Source organism: Leptonychotes weddellii, chromosome 15, assembly GCF_054177405.1.
Source record: "Leptonychotes weddellii isolate Sample4059 chromosome 15, ASM5417740v2, whole genome shotgun sequence".
Lineage (NCBI taxonomy): Eukaryota > Metazoa > Chordata > Mammalia > Carnivora > Phocidae > Leptonychotes > Leptonychotes weddellii.
In genome coordinates, this window is record NC_138383.1 from 37851369 (window position 1) to 37873148 (window position 21780).

Here is a 21780-nt window from a genome sequence, read left to right on the forward strand (position 1 = left end):
GGCAGGCCTGGGCAGAGGGCAAGGGCAGCATGCGTGTTTGTATCTGCTGTGTTTATATCTAGCTTGTATCATCAACACTGCTTTTTCAGAAACCATCAATCTTAACAGGCAGAAATCCCAAAGAGAATAGTAACAAACTGTTAACAATGTTATCTACAGAAACAAAACCCTAGCACTGCTGTTTAAGACTGTTTTGTCTCCCGAGAGAGCACAAACACGTTCTGCCTCACACACGCTGGCCAGTGCCCACCAGGCTGACAGACAGGAGGGCCTCACTGGGGTGAAGACCTATCGTCAGCATAATAACATACTACACATACTCAGGTCAGGCCAAGTGTGCTAATTAAGTTAGATCTTTCCTTCTTTCCCGTTAAGTAAAAAGGAACATTGCTAAGGGGCGCCTGGGTGGCTCAGTCAGTTAAGCATACATCTCTTGATTTTGGCTCAGGTCATGATCTCAGGGTCGTGAGATAGAGCCCCAAGCCCCACGTCGGGCTCCGTGCTGGACGTGGAGCCTGCTTAAGATTCTTTCTCCCTCTCCCTTTGCCCCCCCCAATATTACTAAGAAATACATGAAAATAATTTATTTTGGCTTTAAATGAACTATTCCCTACCCCCACTCAGCTCATATCTTTTAGTTCTCTACTGAAATGCTTTGCTCAGTTATTCAAGAACAACAAAAAAGTTAGTTTAACCTTAACTAGATAGCTGAAGATTTCACCAAGGATTACAGGCAGATCACAGGAATCAAGACCTCAGCTCTCTCAGCATAATGGAATTAGTAAGTCAGCAAAAACAAAACTTTTAAAGAGGTATAGTTGAATGGAAAAAAAAATAACAAAGTGCTCCAGAATCCTCTTTAAGAGTAGGTATTTAGGGGTGCGCCTTGGTGGCACAGCTGGTTAAGCTTCCAACTCTTGGTCTCAGCTGGGGTTGTGATCTTGGGGTTGTGGGACTGAGCCCCACGTCAGCTCTGTGCGTGGCATGGAGTCTGCTTGGGATTCTCTCTCCCTCTCCCTCTGCCCTTCCTCCCTGCTCTCTCGAGGTCTCTCATTCTCTCTCTCTCTCAAATAAATAAATAAATCTAAAAAAATAAAGGAGTAGGTATTTAGGTTCAAAGTAATAAAGACAATAACTCACACTACACAAAACAGAGCATTTGCCAGACTTAACATGCGTTAAGTGGATATCACCACGTAGTGTAAACCCTGATAGCTGTTTTTCTTTCTTTTTTGTAATGCAAGTGCCCGACTTAAGCTTTGATTGCCAAGGCATCGGGGCAAAGATGGCTAACTCAAATAAACACATCGCCAGCCACAGGACTAGATAAAGAGCCAGGCCACCTCCCCCCACTGAGGCTCCTTTGTTTTAGAGATCCTAGTTGATTCTGATAACTGACCATTTAGGCCACTTGCTTCTTCTCTTCCCACACTTTAAGCTCCTGCTCTTATGTTTTAAATTCACCAATAAACAGTGAGCCTGCGAAACCCTAGTCTTCCACCCTCAACCCGCTTTAAAGCAGAACTCCAGGCACATGCATGCTCTCTGTCTACCCGCAACCTCGATGTGTGGCCCCAGGTGAACTGTGTAATTTCCAGATTCTGTAAGCAATAAATCTTTATTTTTTCAAAGTTTCCTGGTTATTGCTGAAGGGCATTTTGCAATCAGAATAAAAACCACAAGGGCTGGTCAAGCCACAACACTGGTTATTGACAGGCCAACAAAAACAACAAAAAACACACTACTAATCTACAAACCGAGTGACTGTTACAGATGGAAAAATATCACGGAAGCAAGCCAACAGATCCAGGCTCATCCTAAACACTAACCTTTATGATAACAAACCCAATTACAGGGACCAAATTAGACCAAAAATGAAACAGAAGGTACAGAGGTTCATCTGAAACAATCTCTTAGGTTTTAAAATGTTACAAATATCAAATCCTTCCAATTCAAGACAAGTCATTCCTTTGCACCCATTTCTTAACTACTACCAATTTGCAGATGTAACTAAATCATGAGTTATCTTGATTTTTCTGCTAAGTTTGTTAAGGTTTCTACCCTTCTCCACCTAATCCCAATGTATATTTGTCTTAAAATAAAATTCATCATATAAGGAATCACCAATTTCAAGATATACTGCACTTTAATTCATAATAGTTAATTTAACAAGCAGCCCATAACCACAGAACAATTGCAGAAATCACAGAAGGGGCACACCCAACTGATGATGAAAGAAATGCACTAACAGTGCTTGTATTTGTTTACAAACAACGAGCTGCCGAGTTTCATGGCAGATCCCAGGGATGGTCAGCCAAAATCCAAGGATCACATTATGGGGAGATGGAAAGACTTAGAACAACAAATCAAATGGCTTCCAGGTTTGGGCCTGTGCTGCTGAATCACAGCATACTCAAGTCAAGTTCAAAACAGAGGTTAATAGACTCTTCTAAGACAGTAGTTTTCAAATATAAATGACATCAGCTCACCTCCAAACCTGCACCACCCCCCAACCTCTTACCCTTGGAAATCCTAGGGCTGACAAACACAGCTGGGAAATCACTATCTAAACGGGCAACAGGCAAAGAGTTGCTAAGATCTCTATTTTCTTTTCCTTATTTAGTAAGGACATTTCTGGCTGATCCTTGGTTGGTGGGATGTGTGCTGAAGTTTGATTCCAAATGTTTGGGTATCTCTCACAGGATTCCCTCCCTACTTCTTCTCTGTCTTCTAGCTAGTCTAGTAAGCTGTGGTTATTGCATTTTTCCTAGCCAAAATCCACTGGCTAAATGTTAAGAATATGGACTCTGATAAGGAGCTACTACAAAATACCACAAACACACATGCATGTACATGCTCTCTCGCCCAATACTCTATGGTGGTTGCCTCTTTGGGTTTGAAATTCTAAAAATTGGGGCGCCTGGGTGGCTCAGTCGTTAAGCGTCTGCCTTCAGCTCAGGTCATGATCCCAGGGTCCTGGGATCGAGCCCCGCATCGGGCTCCCGGCTCCACAGGAAGCCTGCTTCTCCCTCTCCCACTCCCCCTGCTTGTGTTCCCTCTCTCGCTGTGTCTCTCTCTGTCAAATAAATAAATAAAATATTTTTTAAAAAAAGAAACCCTAAAAATTAAGGCATTAAAACACCTCAGGGGCACCTGGATGGCTCAGTCGCTTAAGCGTCTATCTTCGGCTCAGGTCATGATCCTAGAGTCCTGGGATCCAGCCCCACATCAAGTTCCCTGCTCAGCGGGGAACCTGCTTCTCCCTCTTCCCCCCCCCAACTCCTTCTCTCTCTCTCTCAAATAAATAAAATCTTAAAAAACACCTTAAAAGGGTTTCATCTACTATGAAAAGTTGTCTTTAAAAAGTATGGTCTCAAAAATTTGCAAGAATATGGGGTGCCTGGGTGGCTCAGTTGGTTAAGCATTTGCCTTCAGCTCAGGTCATGATCCCAGGGTCCTGGGATGGAGCTCCGTGTTGGGTTCCCTGCTCAGTGGGGAGCCTGCTTCTCCCGCTTCCTCTGCCTCCTCCCCCCTGCTCCTGTGCGTGCACGTGTGTGCTCTCTCTCTCCACCTCAAATAAATAAAATCTTTAAAAAAAATTTGCAAGAATATACCCTAAACTGTTAATCGATGGTGATCTCTGGGTGATAGGATTACCTTAAATTTTTATTTTCTTCATTTTGCTTATATATATATTTTCTACTTTTCTATAACTCATATATTACCTGTTAGCTTTTAGCCCAATGTTTTGATATGTCAGAAGAGAACAGTTCTAAACGGTAACCAGAGCATTCCTCTGCTCTTTGGACTTCACAACTTCTAAGGAGACTCCAATAAATGGCTAAAGTTTCTTGCCAATCTCATTCTCCCCCTCGGAAGGTTCTGACTTTCTAGAGAGTTAGTGCAGTACATGAAAATCCACCAAATGCTATATAGCAAGCATCCTGGCAAAGGAAACTCAACTTTCTCATTGGTCAAGTGGTTCTGGTACAAAGAGGTCTAGTAGGGTCAACATGGTTTGGAATGAATGCCAGCATATACTGGTCTCAGAATCAACTGTGGGTTCAGGCACAACATGCTGGCCATAGGGATCATGGAGGCAAACGAGATCCTCAGATTTTCTGTAGAATAGTCTAGCTAATGGACTAATTACTGAAAAATGCTACACACTAGGGCAGCTTTTTACCCGTATCTCTTAGGAGGCAGAGAGTAGCGCAGACTCCAGTCACCCTGAGTTAGCATTACCAGACTAAGCTCACCTTTGTGGCCGTGATCTTCACCCCATGAATTCTCCACTCTCCATTTCACAAATGTACCATCCTGATCATCCTGCAAAAGAGTGGATAACAATGTATAGTCTGAAACAGATCCCTCCTGCTGAGGTGTCATGTAATTTTAGCTCTTCTTCAGCCACTCAGAAGAAACAGTCTTCTCTATACAGCCATGATATACATGATCAGGGCCATATATTCTCTACTATAACTAAAGGGATACTCTAGTAGAAGTGAGGTTTAACTCTCTTGGGAGTAAAAATGCAATACATGTAACAAAACAACAAATACTATTTTCTCTATTTACATTATATTCTATACTATTTACATTATATTCTACACCAAAAATAAGCATATTAAATTGCTACTTGGCTGACAATATGAAATATTAAATTACTAAAAGTGGTGAACACCATCTGAAACCAGGCACCCTTGCTTTTAATCAATCAGCATTCTCTGTAAAGGCTTCCCACTGTATTCACTTTAGAAATGACTCTAAGACCTAGTCAGAGTTTTAAAAAGAAAACAAACACATTCTCATCATACTGCCTAATTTTCTACTTAGTGGAACCAAGTAATGATACTCTCCAAATGTGCGCTTTTACTGATTCAGTTACACAAATACTGAATTTAATACAATAGAGACTGAATGGCAAAGCCAAAGTAAAAAGACTACTTTCGTAAAACAAAAGCCAGACAGTTCTTCTGTTCTCCCTCTTTTATCTTCATTAATAAAATGAACTCAATTATAATCTTCTTAAAGGGACAATGACACTTAATGATAACCTTCATTCATAACCTTTACTACAGTAACACAGAGAAGGACAAGAGGAAGGCTCCATTTGGGAAGACTTTTATCTTTTACATTTACCCAGGGCATTTGCTGATGTCAAAACAACTCAAATCTTTGAGAAGAGAGCTGGCTCCTAATGATTTCATCTGTCAACTCCTACTTGCATATAACTGCATGAGTCTCATCTACATGGGATCTGATTTTTCTCTTGGCAGTTTTCTTAGATCTCAGTAATTTTCAGTCTCAGAAATAGCCAACAATCAAATCAACAAGTTTCAAACACCCTTATCTGTACTACCTCTTAATTTGGGCCCCAGGTACCTTCAAAATCACATAATTAAACTATACATTCTGGAGTTAGCCTATCAGATGTCTGTTTTGGCTTTCTACTCCCCCCATTGTAGTACATTTTTACTTTCCTTTTAAATATACTGTTAGAATCTATACCACCTAAGGTCATTTACTATAATGAGTCTGCAAATGTTTCCTCTCCTTGGCCAATGAATTTCTGCATGACCTAGACAGAGCTGTTCTCTGTGTCATCTATAATATGGAATTATACCTGGACCTCCATCATAGGGATTCCAAGAAATCAGCAACCAATAAAGGATATCCCAGAATATAGCTACTAGCATTTATCTTTGCATAATCATTCAAACGTAGTACAAATTAGTATGGTAGTCAAAAACCCAAACTGGAGGGAAGAGAGAGATTTCAATATAGAATTCCAGTTATGATAATATATATTCTGCTTTATACTATTAGCATATAAAGTACCTCCATTTCCCTGAGGAAAACAATGGCATGTTTATAAGCCATACCAGTCAAAGAATGGAAGTTCCAGAGAAAATGACACAGTGTGTATGATTTTTATTTCTGAAAATTAGGAATGTAACAGAGATGGAAAATGATAAAAAAAACTGAACATCTCCTGGCAATTACAGGTTTTTCATTTATTTTTGTTTTTTAATAATTCTCCAAATAATTTAAAAGTTTAACTTTAATTTAAGGAGCTTTTGTTAAAATCCAATACAGCAGGTGCAAACATATAAATATAAATAAATATAAAAATATAAAATATAAACCACTTAGTATTTTATTGTAAGTATTCTAGTATTTTATTTACTTTAGTATTTTGTTCCTTTTTTTAATAGTATTTTATGAAAAATGCCTTCTAACACTTTGCTTGTCAAGGTAGTTATTCTGTGACTTTCTTTCCAGTAATTAGACTAGAAAACGAACACTTTTTTTTTTTTTGGTAGTGGTAAAGAATTAAAGTAGTTTTAAATTTTTTTTCCTTTGATCCGTGAGCACAGGAATGAAATATACACTCTACAGCCTAGAAATGGGGAAGCTTATTTGTGAAAGATAAAATTTCAGTTATTGTTTCCAACAGTAGGTTCTAGAAACAGTGATATTACTATTCAGAGTATTTCATAGGAAATTCTAAATACTTTATATCCAATTTCCTGAATAGCTCTGTATAAATCCAGCAATGGGCAAGGAAGGAGTCCATAGATTACTGTTACTGACATTTTACTGCAGAAGAATCTGAATGATAAATGAAAAGAAGGTAAGTCTGAAAATATAAGTCATCAAGATATGAACACTTTCACAGCATATTTTAATTCCTTATACATAGAAGTTATCTTCTCCCCCAGGTTCTCTTGCTGACCTCTCTTCACATCAAGAACTTCCAAAGTCACAGCAGAGCTGTTACTTCCTTACTCCCTTTCGACCCAAATTCTGTTCCTCATGGAAAATTCCTATTTTTATTACCTCTGAGCATGCAGCCAAACCCCAAGTGACGCAAGTACAGTGTCTTGCTTGGAAGCTAACTTTTAACAGAAATCACATGAATGAAGCTCTGTTAGATAACAGTCTACAGGAGAATGTAGGTCCATCTGTGCAAACACTGAAGTAAGCATGCTGAGGGTCATACCTTCTCTGAGACAGCAGTGAAGGTCATGGCGTGGGTCATAAGTGACTCACCAAAAGTCAACCTCTCAGCTTTATTCATGTTCTTCAAGGAGACACCAAACACTAACTCATGATCATAGCTGTAAAAAGAATGGTAGTAAAGAATAAAGACAGTACAATCAAGGGGGAAAACTGGCTTCTGGTTGTAAAAGGAACATAAAAGAAACTGAAGGAGCTCCACAGTTCCAAATAAATATGGGCTGCAGCTCTTCAGAGAATATGGTGCACATGCAGAATTTGGTCTCTCAATGGGATTTCTTTCTCTATGTGCTACAAGCATACTGAGGAAAATATGAAGTAATTAAACAAATTCCCCATCTCAAAGGCTGACAAGATGAGTTTGTATTGGTTATTTTGGCAAGAAAACCTTAAAAAAAATCTTTTGAAGTAAGTTCTAAAAAAAATGATCTCTTCTGAGGCGCTTGGGTGGCTCAGCTGGTTAAGCGTCAACCCTTGATTTTGGCTCAGGTCATGATCTCAGGGTCGTGAGATGGAACCCCGAGCCCTGCATCAGGCTGGTGCTCGGTATGGAGACTGCGTAAGATTCTTTCTCTCCTTCTGCCCATCCCTATCCCTCCCTCTCAAAAAAAAAGTCTCTCCTGAGCTGAACCACCCAGTTCAGAAACACCCAGTTTCTGAACTCATTTAGACCACTACTGATAGTGAAATTTAAATAAATAATGTCAAAAATATTGGAGAATACTGTCAAAGTTAAAAAAATTCATGAATTCTCTCTTTCAGCAGATTTCTCTGTTCTTAATTATTTACTCAACTTCTTGTAGGTAACGGTAAGAAACCGTAAAGGGGTTTATTTTAACAGTCAAGGAATTTTGTATGATTTAGTTAGCAAATGAACCTTCACTGCCATAAACAACCAGGAGGCATGCTTTAAAGTATGCACGCAAATTAGTCCTAGTAGTCATAAAGACAAAATACATAAGGCATCAAAGTAAGAGTAGTAGTTAAGAAGGATGAAATAGCAAACAAGAAGTCTGGGAAACCTTTCATTACATCTCAAATGTATTGAGCAGATTTATACAATAATCAATTTTTTTTTAAAGTGTTTTTCTCATATAAGATGGCTTTTTAGGAACATGCAACAACTTCAACTTAAATATGAAGTATGATCTTGACTTCCCAGGTTACAGCATATACGTTATGTGGAGTTTATGCTATGAGTCCTCAAACTCTACAAGATGGAAAGAGAGAGACCCACCCTCAGGCCAACCTTAATCTTCGGGTGAACCTCAGCTAAGTCATTTCGTACCAAGAGTGCACTCCAACAACAACAGCCCACAGATGATTTTCTATTTTAAATTTCTTGTACTCACACATTCATGTCACTGAGGCCTAGCTTGCCACTAAAGTGTTTTCCAACATCACAGCCAAACCACACAGCCTAGAAATAGAGGAAAGAGGAAAAAAGAAAGTCAACATAAATCCTGTCTTCCTCTTACACCAAACAAGTGGAGAAGAGGTTTTTAACCCCAATGGGGAAGACACAGAAACGTTACCAACCTCTCCATCTTTGATGGAGGCGGCGACCATCTTTTTCAAGAAGTCAATGGGCTGGTTGTTATATAGAGTTTTTCTCCCGCCAACCATATTGCTTAAGTAGTCCACTGTGTAAACTCTGTTGTACTTGTGCTGTGGCCGAGGGTCATTCACTAAACAAATCTATTGAGATTAATAACATGTTGATTAGAACATAAAACCAGGAACCTCAAACAAGGCTTCACCTCTCCTCTAAATTCATATGTGGGCATTAAACTCATCACTTCTGCCTACAAGAAAAAAACATTACAAATACCTTGCTAAATAACAAAGAAACAAAAGGTGGCAAAGTCATGTGAAGAGAAATTCTTGCATAATCTAGTTAGTGCAAGGAACACACTTTGGGAGCTGCATCTACTTGTTTTTCCTACTGGCAAGAACTGCCCCAAAACTAATTCTGAATTAGTTGCATGCACTGAATAAGGCAAGATGGAGATCCCATCACTCCAAGACTCCTGTTCTCAAGTTATAAGACAGGCTCAATTCCTGGCAACACAGCAATCAAGCTGAGATTCCACTCCTAAAACAAAGCCACTTGCTTATAAGAGGGTCAAAATGCCAAGGAAGTAAGTGGTTCTGGTCATCTTGCTAGATTGGTGGAGAAGACCTGAAGAGAGCAGGAAAAACTAGAATGGGACAGTGCTCCTTTCCATGTGAAAGTCCCCAGTGAGGCCCATGGTACAGAGATGCTCTGAACTCACGGTGAGAAACACCTAATCTCCTTTTCTTGTCTTGCACCTGAGATTGATTCTGGGCCCAAATCAGGGAAGTGTGTGGGAATTAAACTGACTGCTGGCCTATAGTCAGAAGTTTCCGAAGAGGAGCACTGGGGAAAGGTGACCGATCCTCAGATGACCGACTATATCATTAGGTACATAAAATACCTCAAGAGGAAAGGAGAAAATAGTTTGTTTAGTGTCCAGTTTGATGACCATGCATGTTAGCTCAAGAATCTTAGACCCTTCCTTGTAGACAACAGGTATTTGAAAGTAAATAGCCAGTGGCTGCCAATGCCAGTCTCCAACCTTATTTTCCATATTGAAGAGTGGCTTGACATGTTCCCTGTAAAACTCCAACGGTGTTATGGGGCCAATCTTCTGATAATTTTTATCTTTGTCTCGATACTCCCAGGTGAATGTCTCTGGTGGATTACCCAAACAAATGCACACCACTCGGAATATCTGGAAGAAAGAAGGGGGACAAATGAGCAATGGCTAGGGAAAAGTGTTATTTTTTACCTCTTCGTTTTCCTCAAGCTTGGGAAACACTAGGAATCAGCAGCTAATTCAGGCCAGAAGTTTCACAGGAAATCTAACATTGCTCCAAAAATTTGAAGGCTGATGTCCAGGATTTGATCAGTTGACTTTTGAGTTCATGACCATTCTGAACAATACAATTCTGAAATGTCAATATTTAGTACTTAGTATTTGCCCTGCAAATTAAACTTCTCTAGCCAAGAAACCACTCACCACTGATACCCAACAAGACCTGGGTTGCTGCTCTGCTGATTATATTTCAAGTGACAAATAACGGCGCACATTATAAATGGATTTCCTTCCCTTTAGGCATCTAGGTTTTCCTTTGATTGTGACAGGGGTCTCCACTCATAGAAAAGACATTAACTTTTCAGTTGGAGCTTGGGTGACAATGCCTATTAGAAGTATTATTAGAACAAGAATAACTTCTAGTGGAAGGTATCATGTTTTGGGTTATGAGACCCTACCATAGTTTCTAATAATGTCACACCTTCAAGTTAGCATCATTACAATCCAAAGATATATTTTGTATTGTTTTCATCTTATAAAAAGACAAAAATAGAAGCATAGAGAAACACCTTGTATAAGGTCACAGTATGGAAAAATATGACATGTTGAGCCTATTCTTTCTCCACCCCATAGTACCCACTCTGATCCAATTTCATCACTCACTGCCTGCATTATTTGTATTACACATTTGTATACTGCATCACATTCCAGAGAAATGGATCTTGTATTTACTTAGTGTGCCTCTTTCATGCTAGATACTACGTGTCTGCTAGGTTCTCTTCATTCTCGTAACACTCACTCAAGGTATAATTTCCCTTCCCTTTTCTGCCCCCCAAGAGAGTGAGACAAAGAAATTAAGTAAGCTACTTAAGGTCACATAGCCAATAAGTGCCAGAACCATGATCTGAACTAAGGTCATACATTGTTTAAAAAACAAAACAAGTACCGCTCTATGGGTGGGTACAGGGCTTAAGAAAAGGGAACATTTACTGAATGTCTACTGTGTTGTACTATAATTTTTGAATACCACATCTCTGAATCTTCTCAGCAAAAGTAGATGTTATTCCTATTTTATAGATAAGGAAACCAACATTTAAGGAAATAAGTAACTTGACTGAAGTCAGAAAATTAATAAATGACAGAATTAGGAGTTGAACTCATCTGATTTCAGGGCTGTTTCCATACCACCATGAATCAAGCATTTATCACTGTAACTTTCTGGGTTTCATATAACTTATCTCCTCCAAAAGACCATAAACTTCCTTTTTTTTTTTTTTAACAATTTATTTATTTTTGCGAAAGAGAGAGAGAATGAGCGGGGGGGGGAGGGTCAGAGGGAGAAGCAGACTCCCTGCTGAGCAGGGAGCCCGGAAGTGGGGCTCGATCCCAGGACCCTGGGATCATGACCTGAGCCGAAGGCAGTCACTTAACCAACTGAGCCACCCAGGCGCCCTCTTTTTTTTTTTTTTTAAGATTTTATTTGTCAGAGAGAGAGAGAGCACAAGCAGGGGGAGCGGAAGGCAGAAGGAGAGGGAGAAGCAGGCTCCCTGCTGAGCAAGGAGCCCGATGAGGGACTCGATCCCAGGACCCTGGGGTCATGACCTGAGCTGAAGGCAGCCGCTTCACCGACTGAGCCTCTCAGGCACCTAAGACCATACACTTCTTAAGGCTAAGGACCAGGTCATGGATATTTTGTCTCTCCTATAGTACGCAGCACTATATCTGATCTAGATATAATAGCTGATCTGAACACTGTTCCATTCTCCACATCATTAGAGGATGAATCATTTTAGAAGCACGTTTCTTCAGGGCGCCTGGGTGGCTCAGTTGGTTAAGCGACTGCCTTCGGCTCAGGTCATGATCCTGGAGTCCCGGGATCGAGTCCCGCATCGGGCTCCCTGCTCGGCAGGGAGTCTGCTTTGCCCTCCGACCCTCTCCCCTCTCATGTGTTCTCTCTCATTCTCTCTCTCTCAAATAAATAAATAAAATCTTTAAAAAAAAAAAAAAAGAAGCACGTTTCTTCAGTCACTTCCTTATTCAAGATTCCATAATGCTTCCCTATTACCTCCCACAACAAATCTAAACTCCAGAACCTGATTATTCTTACTTTTTTACTAAAACATATATTCAATAAGTATGTAAAGTGTATTAATCTGAAATATACAGCTCAACTTTTTGCATACATACATACCCATGTAACTACCACTTAGATTAATATACAGAGTATTTCCAGGGCTCCAGAGGTTCCCTGGATCCTCTGCAATCAATAACCCACACCTCCCCCAAAGTAATTACCATTTTGACTTATATAACCATTGATTAATTCTGCCTCTTCTTTAACTTCATATAAATGGACTCATACAGCATATTCTCTTTTGTATCTCATTCTTCTGTTGACAAAATGCCTGTGCGATCCAGCCATAGTGCTGTGGGTATTACTAATTCATTCTTTATTGCTGTGTAGTATTCCACTGTGTAAACAGATTACAGTTTATCTACTCTCCTGGTGATGAGACATATGAGTTATTTGCAGTTTGGGGTTATTGTGAATAAAACTGCTATGGACATTTTTACCCACACAGTTCTCAAGGGGGCTGAGGAATTTACATACTTGTCAGTATGAGAGGGAAAAAAAGTAAGAAAATTTCAGTTGTACTGCATTCCTCCCAATACCTGACATTCTGTTTTCGTCATTTTGGTGGTTATGTAATTATATCTCACTGTGGTTTTAATGTGCCTTTCCCAGTTTTTAAAGGTTCCCTATAACTTTACCAAACCTATTTCCCATCATAGATCCCACACTCCAGTCAGGCTTGTCTGTGTCTCTCTTTACTGTCCACTGAATGCATTCAGCTCACTATCACGTTCATAATTTTGTTGTCTCCTCTGTTCCTGAGATCCCAGTCCTACTCCCATACTTTACAGCTCAGTGCAGGATACCCCTCCCCTAGAAAGCTTTCACCAATTAATTATTCCAGCTCACACTAACTGTTCCCTTCTCTGAACACTTCCGGCATAAGAATTTATCATTTGATTCCACAGAGCCGTTTATGTTTCTTTAAGGTCTCCCCCCACCCCCAACTAGATTTAATCAGTAGGGACAGTAACTAGGTCTTAGACATATCCCAACAAGCCCTAGAAGAACCACATTAAAAACAGTTTTCTTAAATCAAAAGTTCTTCTCCAGTGACTGGTGTGAAATTTGAATTTAGGAGTTCAAACTGGCTTCTGCTCTCTTTAAAAACATTCTGATGGTTGAGAATTTACTCACAGGTATAGGCAATGTTTTCCTACACTCCAACATCCAGAACTTGGTGGTAGTTAAGTCAAACACACCAGCTCCAGTCCATTTCTGACAAACAGATCATGGATTCACACCTGCCACAAGCTGATTATACAAGTAAATCATCATCTATCAATTCCATTTATAATTAAGGACATCTCTCTCTTTTTCCTCTAGTTAAGGGAAGAACAATGGCTCCCAAAGTAACACTGTTATTTTCTCATTTCATAGACTAGATACTTAGACTTTGGAAAATTCTCTATTAGGATGAAGTAATCTCTGAACTCTGTCCTTCTAAATTTTAAGGTGTACTAAATATGGGTAAGATTAGGGTAGCCAATCCTACCTATATTGCAGTCATTCTTGGAAGCAGTGAAGCTATTTTATTTTTAAAATAATGTCCTACTAATCCTAAAAGCAGGCAAAAGGGAAAGCTCAGAGGACAAAACAAAGCTACAACCTATAAGAAACACCGCTCTTTCCCCTCCTCTTCTTGGACCACCTACTCTGGAGAACTCTGTTGTCCTTAAACTAAGAGAACCCACATTCTTCCCTCACTTTATGGTCCTTTCCCTTCAGAAATATCTGCTCCTGCCTTTGTTTTAGAGAAATCACCAGATAATCTATGCTTCTCTCATCCCCATCTACCACTTTCACCCTGAAAGACCACTTAAAAAGCTTAGTTTTGGGTACTCCTGAGCTGTACCTGAGTGGTTGATTTCAGAAGCCAGAACTTTCTCCAGATTAACCTTGAGGGAAATTTATTAGCTACCCCAGTCCCTATCTGACTTCCTCACTCATCAGGGAACACACATGCGAGATCTCCTAATTCTAAGTCTGCATTTGTATTTCATCAGCAAAAACTGAAATTGCTATACATTTACTTCTCTTCATTATCCCCACTGCATTCCAGGCCTCAAAAAGCCCTGGGACACACTGGAACCTGATACCACGGTTCAACCTTATGCTCTGAACCAAAGCTAGAAAGCAAAGAACAGGACCTGACTATGACATTAGGCCAATAATTCAGGATAAAGAGCTTAATTCATGGGTTATTATAGAAAACAGAGCATGATTCTACTATCTTAACTGAAGTAGATTAATCAACAGAAGAGGTAATGCTTGCCTTTCCTTTTGTTATGTTCTGTTTTCCAAGAGAGAATGTTCCTTTACTTGGATTTACTACAAGGGCCTGAACAGCTGGTCCTTAAACCACCACTCTCTTAATGCTGTATCATTCTTAGGTTGGTTTCTAACACCAAAGAGGCAGGGCATCCTATTAGCAACTGTAACTGAGCTACTCTAACCATGGATTAATGAGCTGTTTGGGATTCACATGGATTAGAGAATCATTTGTATTTGTTCAGCACCAAGGTCACAAATGGCAACCTTAGGAATCTGTCATCATGAGGAGGACAGTCACTGGTAACTATGCTCAAGACAATGTCAATGAAAGTCTACATTTAGAACACGCTTAGACAAGGAAGGTTTTGTAAACTTAAATGATGGGCATTTTTTTTAAGTTTTTATTTTTTTTTATTTTTTAATTTTTTTAGATTTTATTTATTCATTTGAGACACAGAGATACAGAGAGAGAGAGAGAAAGAGGGCATGAGCAGGGAGAGAGGCAGAGGGAGAGGGAGAAGCAGGCTCCCCGCTGAGCCAGGAGCCCGATGTGGGGCTCAGTGTGGGGCTCGATGTGGGGCTCGATCCCAAGACCCTGGGATCATGACCTGAGCCGAAGGCAGACGCTTAACGGCTGAGCCACCCAGGCGCCCCTTAAGTTTTTATTTTAATTCTAGTTAATATACAGTGTTATATTAGTTTCAGGTGTACAATATAGGGATCCAACACTTCCATACATTATCCTGTGCTCATCATGACAAGTGCATGCCTTAATCCCCCATCACCTATTTCACCCATCCCCCTCCTTTCTAGTAACCATCACATTGTTAAATGATGTGTACTACCAACTAGTATTTGTCACATGTGTATGGCCATATTGATCAGTGAGACCATTTTGATCAATTCTCAGTCAACCAAGGGTGGTTTATCCAGCTCTGCCAGGCAGTGGCCAATAAAAGGGAAAGGCTAGGGCCAGGCCCAGTGAAGATTATGACAACTAGGTGAATTTGTTTACTTTTAAACACATTTTAAATATAAATATAAATGTTTTACACTACAATTTACATAGTACCTTATTATCCATTTGGCTCTATCTAAAGAAAAAATGTTAAATAATTTCTTCCTTTCTCTCCAAAAATGCATTAGTGGAAATTCATTTTTACTATCTAAATGGATTCTATGGTGAATCCTTTTGCAAGACAAATGCTTATGCCCTAATGCATATATTTTATAAATCTGTATTTTTATTAAAGATGCCTATAAGGCATGAATGAGGATAAGAGTGACATTTCTTTCTCTTGAATTTCAGTAAAACTATAATTTGAAACATGTTGCTTTGTTTTATATTACTTGTTTACTGGGATTATAAATTATCCAAAGTCATTCACATTTAGGTCAGTGTGTAACACTCTGGAAAGAATATTTGGTTCCAAGCCAACTAACAATAGTTAAATGAACTCCAACTTGAAAAAAAAAAAACTTCCAAAGTATAATCTCCAGAAGCCCTGATACTATATCTTCTTGATAAGAGGCTCTGCTGTTCTAAAATAACATTCTCTGTTCTCGAAGGTACAAAATTGACAAGAGAGCTTTGGACAGCCAAGTCTGCTCTCTGGTGGTCAACCTGGGAGTGTCACCTGCTTCTCGCAAGATGCACTTGGCATTCAGGACAAAAGAAAGATACCAGACATTGAACACAAGTCATTACACACAACTGAATAAAGTAAAGCTATAACCATATTACTCAGAATATAAGTACATATGAAAAACCACAATTAGTCCACGTGGGGAAATATATTTGTGACTTCAATTGAAATTATCCACTCCTCATCCCAGCACTTCTATCTTTCTCTCCTTTATTTTTCTCCATAGCACTTACCTTCTGACATATTATACTTTTTATATATTTTATTCATCTCTCTATTAGAAAGTAAACTATATGAAGGCAAGGATTCCTGTCTATATTGTTCACTGCTAAATCCCCAATGCCTAGCTAGACAGTACCAGGTATATGCATTAAAGAAATATTTACTGAATGAGATGACTCGTAATTGTGATTTTATATTAAACTTAGCATCGGAACCAACCTGACAAAAAGTGTTAAAACAGAGCCAAGGGAGTGGATTCAGGGAATATGGGCTTTCCAAAATGCTAGAAAGCCGAAGGCAGAAAGATCTATGTGTCAGTGACACCTGGGAACTGTTCTGCTTTTCTCTAACCTCCCAACCCAATAATGATGTGACCCCACTGATTCTGAATACAGTTTAAAAAAACAACGATAACAACAAAATATCCAGGAGAATCCAATGTTTGTAATTATTCCCTTAAATACAGATTGTTAGAGAATGTTGTCTTAAAATTGTGACATGAGCCAAATATAAGAGGGCAGTGGTATGCCAAAAATTGATCTTGGTGAAGGACTCACTGAGATCCTTCCCTTGTACACTCTGGGGAGTAAAGGGAAGTTCTGTTGCCATATGTCCCATCTATATCTGCCTCTTGTGGCCAGCTGGCTTCTATGGTTTCATATCTTTGGCTAATGAAAATTATGTTTAAACTAACCTCAAAATGTGGATTTGTGGACCAACCTGCAATGTATCAGAAAAGCTGCAGTTGGGGTCAGAAAGGCCCAAGTCCTATTTGCAGTTTATATCCATTTTGTATTTATTGCCTATATTATTACCTATTATATGGCCTGTAAGTAGGCAGAATGTAAATTATAAAGAAGGGTTCCACCTCTCAAGTCTAATTTTATGAAAAAAGGTCCATTATAATTGGTCTCTAAAAATACTGTACCCAGGGAGATCTGCTCATTTTCAATGATTTGTCTAACATGGTGAATAATCAATAAAGGGAATGGAAAAAGAAAAAAGGACACAGAAAACATGAGGCATGGAACGTGTGAATCTCAATTTTAAAGACAAATGATGTGGGACTGAGTCAATTCCCATATCCCTGGCTCAAGGGGAGACAGACATCAAGTGGGAGGAGGAAGGGAGGATGCAATGGTTGAGAGTCAGTCATGAATCCATACAAGGGTGAGAGCTTAAAGCTGCTACAGGCACACACGGAATGGGGGAAACCGTAGTAATGAGAAGGGTTAGAATGGAAAGGTGGTTCAAAGATAACACCCAACTACTTGTAATGGAGCGAAACTGGCAGAGCCAAAAGACTTCAGTGCTTAGAACCACTACAGAAGTGACAGAATCTTGGAATCTTCATTTGTATTTACACCACTGGGTTGTTGAGACAGTGTACAATAAAGTCTAAAGCATTGCAGAAATATTAGTTGCTTCTGTTGTTACAAAAATGCACAGCTACAGTGCCCTTAAGAAATCATCTGCTCCAACTTACTGATCGAGGAATTAGGCTCAAAGGTAAAATGACCTATTGATCACAGAGTAGAAAGGCCATAGGATACAAAAGTGGTAAAAGAAAACAGCTGAACTTTGAAGAAAGTTCCATGTGGTGGGTAAATAAGCTAGTTTCAAGAGGGAAGGAGTAGGGACCTTGGTGACTGCGCATATGCAGAGAAGAGAAGACAGCTCTCTACTGCCTTCTAGTGGGGAGTGGAAGAAAGGCAACAATCTGTTAAAAACAAAAAGGCATCTGGGTGGCGCAGTTGGTTAAGCATCCAATTCTCGGTTTCAGCTCAGGTCGTGATCTCAGGACCCTGGGATCAAGCCCCGCATGGGGCTCTGCCTGCTTGAGACTCTCTCCCCCTCCCCCTCTGCCCCTCCCAGGCCCCCCTCTCTTTCTCTAAAATAAATAAATAAATAAATAATAAAGAACACCCACCTGTGCCTGCAAAAGCAGGCAGAGGAAACACTTTCTGGAGGCATTAAATTTATTTTCAGGCAGGGAAAGACATTAAAAAGTATACTTAAAAGGTATATGCCCTTCTGTGATGTTAAATGAGCTCATATAGAGAGCTGATAACTAATATTCAAGTGATGATTTTTTTTTAAAGATCTTATTCATTTGAGACAGAGAGATACAGAGAGAGAGAGAGAGAGAGAGCATGAGCAGGGAGAGAGGCAGAGAGAGAGGGAGAGGCAGGCTCCCCATTGAGCCAGGAGCCCGATGCGGGGCTCGATCCCAGGACCCTGGGATCATGACCTGAGCCGAAGGCAGACGCTTAACCATCTGAGCCACCCAGGCGCCCCGTCAAAAGATGATTTTGAGGCTACTTCTAGAGTGGTGTTTGAATCAAAGAAACGCAGACTTTCCAGCTCCACCCAGACCTGAATCAATCTGCATTTTCACAAGCTCTCTAGTGAACTGGTGAGCACATTAAAGTTTGAAAGCACTACTTCAGACCACATCTATTCTTTCCCTCCTCCAAAACCTTATTATTTATTATTTTTCTCATTTGCATTTGCTCGCCCTTTCCACACACTGGTTCCCTCACACTGCCCTAACTGCCAAAACACCTTCTCTCATATCTGCAAGACCTCCACCTCAAGGTACCATGACATCACCTGATGTCCCCTTCACCTCAGTGAGTCCTGAGAGCTTCACTTTGGAAATATATTCCAAAATGTATTTACTTTTCTCCATCCTCACCCTCACCACCCTGGTCCCAATCACGATAACCTTTCTGTGACCAGAAGAGCCTCCTAACTAGTCTCCCTACTTTCTCTCTTTGTTTTACTATCTATTCTCAAAACACTCAAAGGGATTTTTTTTTTTTTAACTGCCATGGTTACCTCATTTAGAATAAAATGCAAACTCATTACCCTGGCTTGCAGGACACATGTAAGCCAGTTCTCCTTTCCTCTAGGAGACCCATCCAACCACTCCCCCACCTTCTTTCCAAGCTCAAGCAACACTGCCTTCCTTTGTTCTTCAAAAATACCAAGCTTTCTCCCATCTTATGGCTTTTGCACTTACTGTCCGCTCTGTCTGGTATGCTCTGTATCCACATCTCTGCATGGCTGGTCTTCTTGTTACTCATGTCTCAGCTCAAATTTGATCTCAGAAAGGCCTTTCCTGACCACCTCATCAATCACCGTATTATTTGTTCTTCAAAGTACATATCATATTAGATAGTTTCTTGTTCATTTACTCGTGTATTGTCTGTCTCCCTCCACTAGTATGTAAAGTCCATGAGAGCAGGGACCATGTCTTGTCTTGGTCATCACCGTACTCCTAGCACTTAGAAATGCTTAATATTTAGTAGGTACTCCAATAATACTTGTGGAATTAATGAGTATCAACTTTTTTCCTTCTCTTCACTGCCAAGCTTCTTGAAACTGCCTTGCTTTTCTTGCCGTGGTCTGACTCCTCTCCATCTAGCTCCTTCCCTTCCCCTTTCTATTGACACTATTCTACACACCCCTATTCAGGAAATCAGCAGCCTTTTCTCCGTGCTTATATTCTCTGACCAGTCTGCAACATCTGACCCTGATGACCAGTGCCTACATCACAGCATAGTTCTGGCACTCACTTTTACGGAAATGGGTATTTTCCAGAATTCTTTACTCAGATCTGTTCTATCCCCCTGTAGGGAGCAAGATGGAGTCATTCATGTCAAGCAGTGACTTACACCAAGCAGTGACATAAGCAGCCAAGGGTGTTGTAGCCAAAACCATTCCATAACTGGATCGCCAAATCCAGCACAGGCTGACACACAGAACTGATAGCAGAATCAGAGGAAGCCTGCAAAAGGCCCACGGCTGATTAACTCTAAAAATGGAGGATTTTTGCAGCAAACTGTCAGATCCTCCAGACGCTGACCCTTTCACATCTGACCAAATCAAAAAGGCAACTTGAACATAACAAGTAGCACGCCCAGAGGTGACCCTAACCAGGCCAAGGCCTCATCTCAACTGCGTGCCCACCGACTGACTTCGTATTTGTTTACTCCTTACTCTTGTTGTATCTTGCTTGCTGTAAGACTTTGTATTGTGCTTTGCCTTGTGTGATGTGTATGAAGCCAAATTAAACATGCAGTGAAACGTCACTGAATTTGGAATCCTGAACCTACTTTACAATTATTTTAATCTTGCTTTATGATTGAATAAAGTTGACACTGTGGAAAGACACAACTCATATGTGTGTCTTCATAACATGCTCACAACACCTTCTATTCTCCCTCAGGGATTTAAATCATCCCCAAGGCTTCAGCCATTTGTACTATCATCACTATCAATTTTCTAGATCATTCCCTTTCCTGAGCTCCAGAATTGCTTCCATATGCTTGAAACCCATTTCCAGGGGACAGTGCCTTGGGACTAGACACTTTAAAGCCAATGTTTCTCTCGGAGGGGTGGACGAACCATGAGAGACGATGGACTCTGAAAAACAAAGTGAGGGTTCTAGAGGGGAGGGGGGTGGGAGGATGGGTTAGCCTGGTGATGGGTATTGAGGAGGGCACATTCTGCATGGAGCACTGGGTGTTATGCACAAACAAGGAATCATGGAACACCACATCTAAAACTAATGATGTAATGTAGGGGATTAACATAAGAATAAAAAAAAAAAAGCCAATGTTTCTCCTCTTCACAGGGGTCTCTGAAAATAGTTTCTCTGACTTGCGTGAACCCCAGCAGCATTCCCCCAGCTACCAGACTTAAAACCTTAACCTCACTTTTTTTTTTTTTTTACATTTTATTTATTTATTTGTCAGAGAGAGAGACAGAGCACAAGCAGGGGGAGCGACAGGCAGAGGGAGAAGCAGGCTCCCCGCTGAGCAAGAAGCCTGATGCGGGACTCGATCCCAGGACCCTGGGATCATGACCTGAGCCAAAGGCAGATGATTAACCAACTGAGCCACTCAGGCACCCTTAACCTTACTCTTTAAAAAATCTTTTAATTTGAAAAAAATTTTTACACGCAATGTTACATTAGTTTCAGGTGTACAACACAGTGATTCAGGGCGCCTGGGTGGCTCAGTTGGTTAAGCGACTGCCTTCGGCTCAGGTCATGATCCTGGAGTCCCGGGATCGAGTCCCGCATCGGGCTCCCTGCTCAGCGGGGGGTCTGCTTCTCCCTCTGACCCTCCCCCCTCTCATGCTCTCTCTATTTCACTCTCTCTCTCAAATAAATAAATAAAATCTTTAAACAAACAAACAAACAAAAAAAACAACACAGTGATTCAACACCTCTATACATTAGGCTATTATGCTCAGCCAAGTGTAGCTCCCACCTGTCACCACATATCATTATTACCATACCATTGACTCTATTCCCTACGCTGTACTTTTTATTCCCATGTCTTATTCATTCCATGACTGGACGCCTGTACTTCCCACTCCCCTTCACCCATTCTGCCCATCCCCCCAACCCCCTCCCTCTGGTGAACATTAGTTTGTTGTCTATATTTATAGGTCTGATTCTCTTTCTTGTTTGTGTTTATTCATTTCCTTAACATTATTTTTTTATTTTGTATTGTTATGTTAATCACCATACATTACATCATTAGTTTTTTGGGGGTTTTTTTAAGATTTTATTTATTTATTTATTTAATTTATTTTTTTTTTTAAAGATTTTATTTTATTTTTATTT

At 40.2% G+C, this 21780-nt stretch overlaps 1 protein-coding gene across 1 annotated transcript in view; it reads right to left on the bottom strand.

Moving 5' to 3' along the window:
* The window catches only part of BLMH (bleomycin hydrolase), a 47204-nt gene that overhangs the window by 12861 nt on the left and 12563 nt on the right, over nt 1–21780 (bottom strand). The window contains exons 7-11 of the mRNA XM_006734531.3: nt 9624–9779; nt 8563–8721; nt 8376–8443; nt 7007–7124; nt 4260–4329 (exon numbers count right to left, since the gene is read on the bottom strand). Of these exons, the coding sequence (XP_006734594.1) occupies nt 4260–4329; nt 7007–7124; nt 8376–8443; nt 8563–8721; nt 9624–9779 (571 nt within the window). The remainder of the gene's footprint in view (nt 1–4259; nt 4330–7006; nt 7125–8375; nt 8444–8562; nt 8722–9623; nt 9780–21780) is intronic.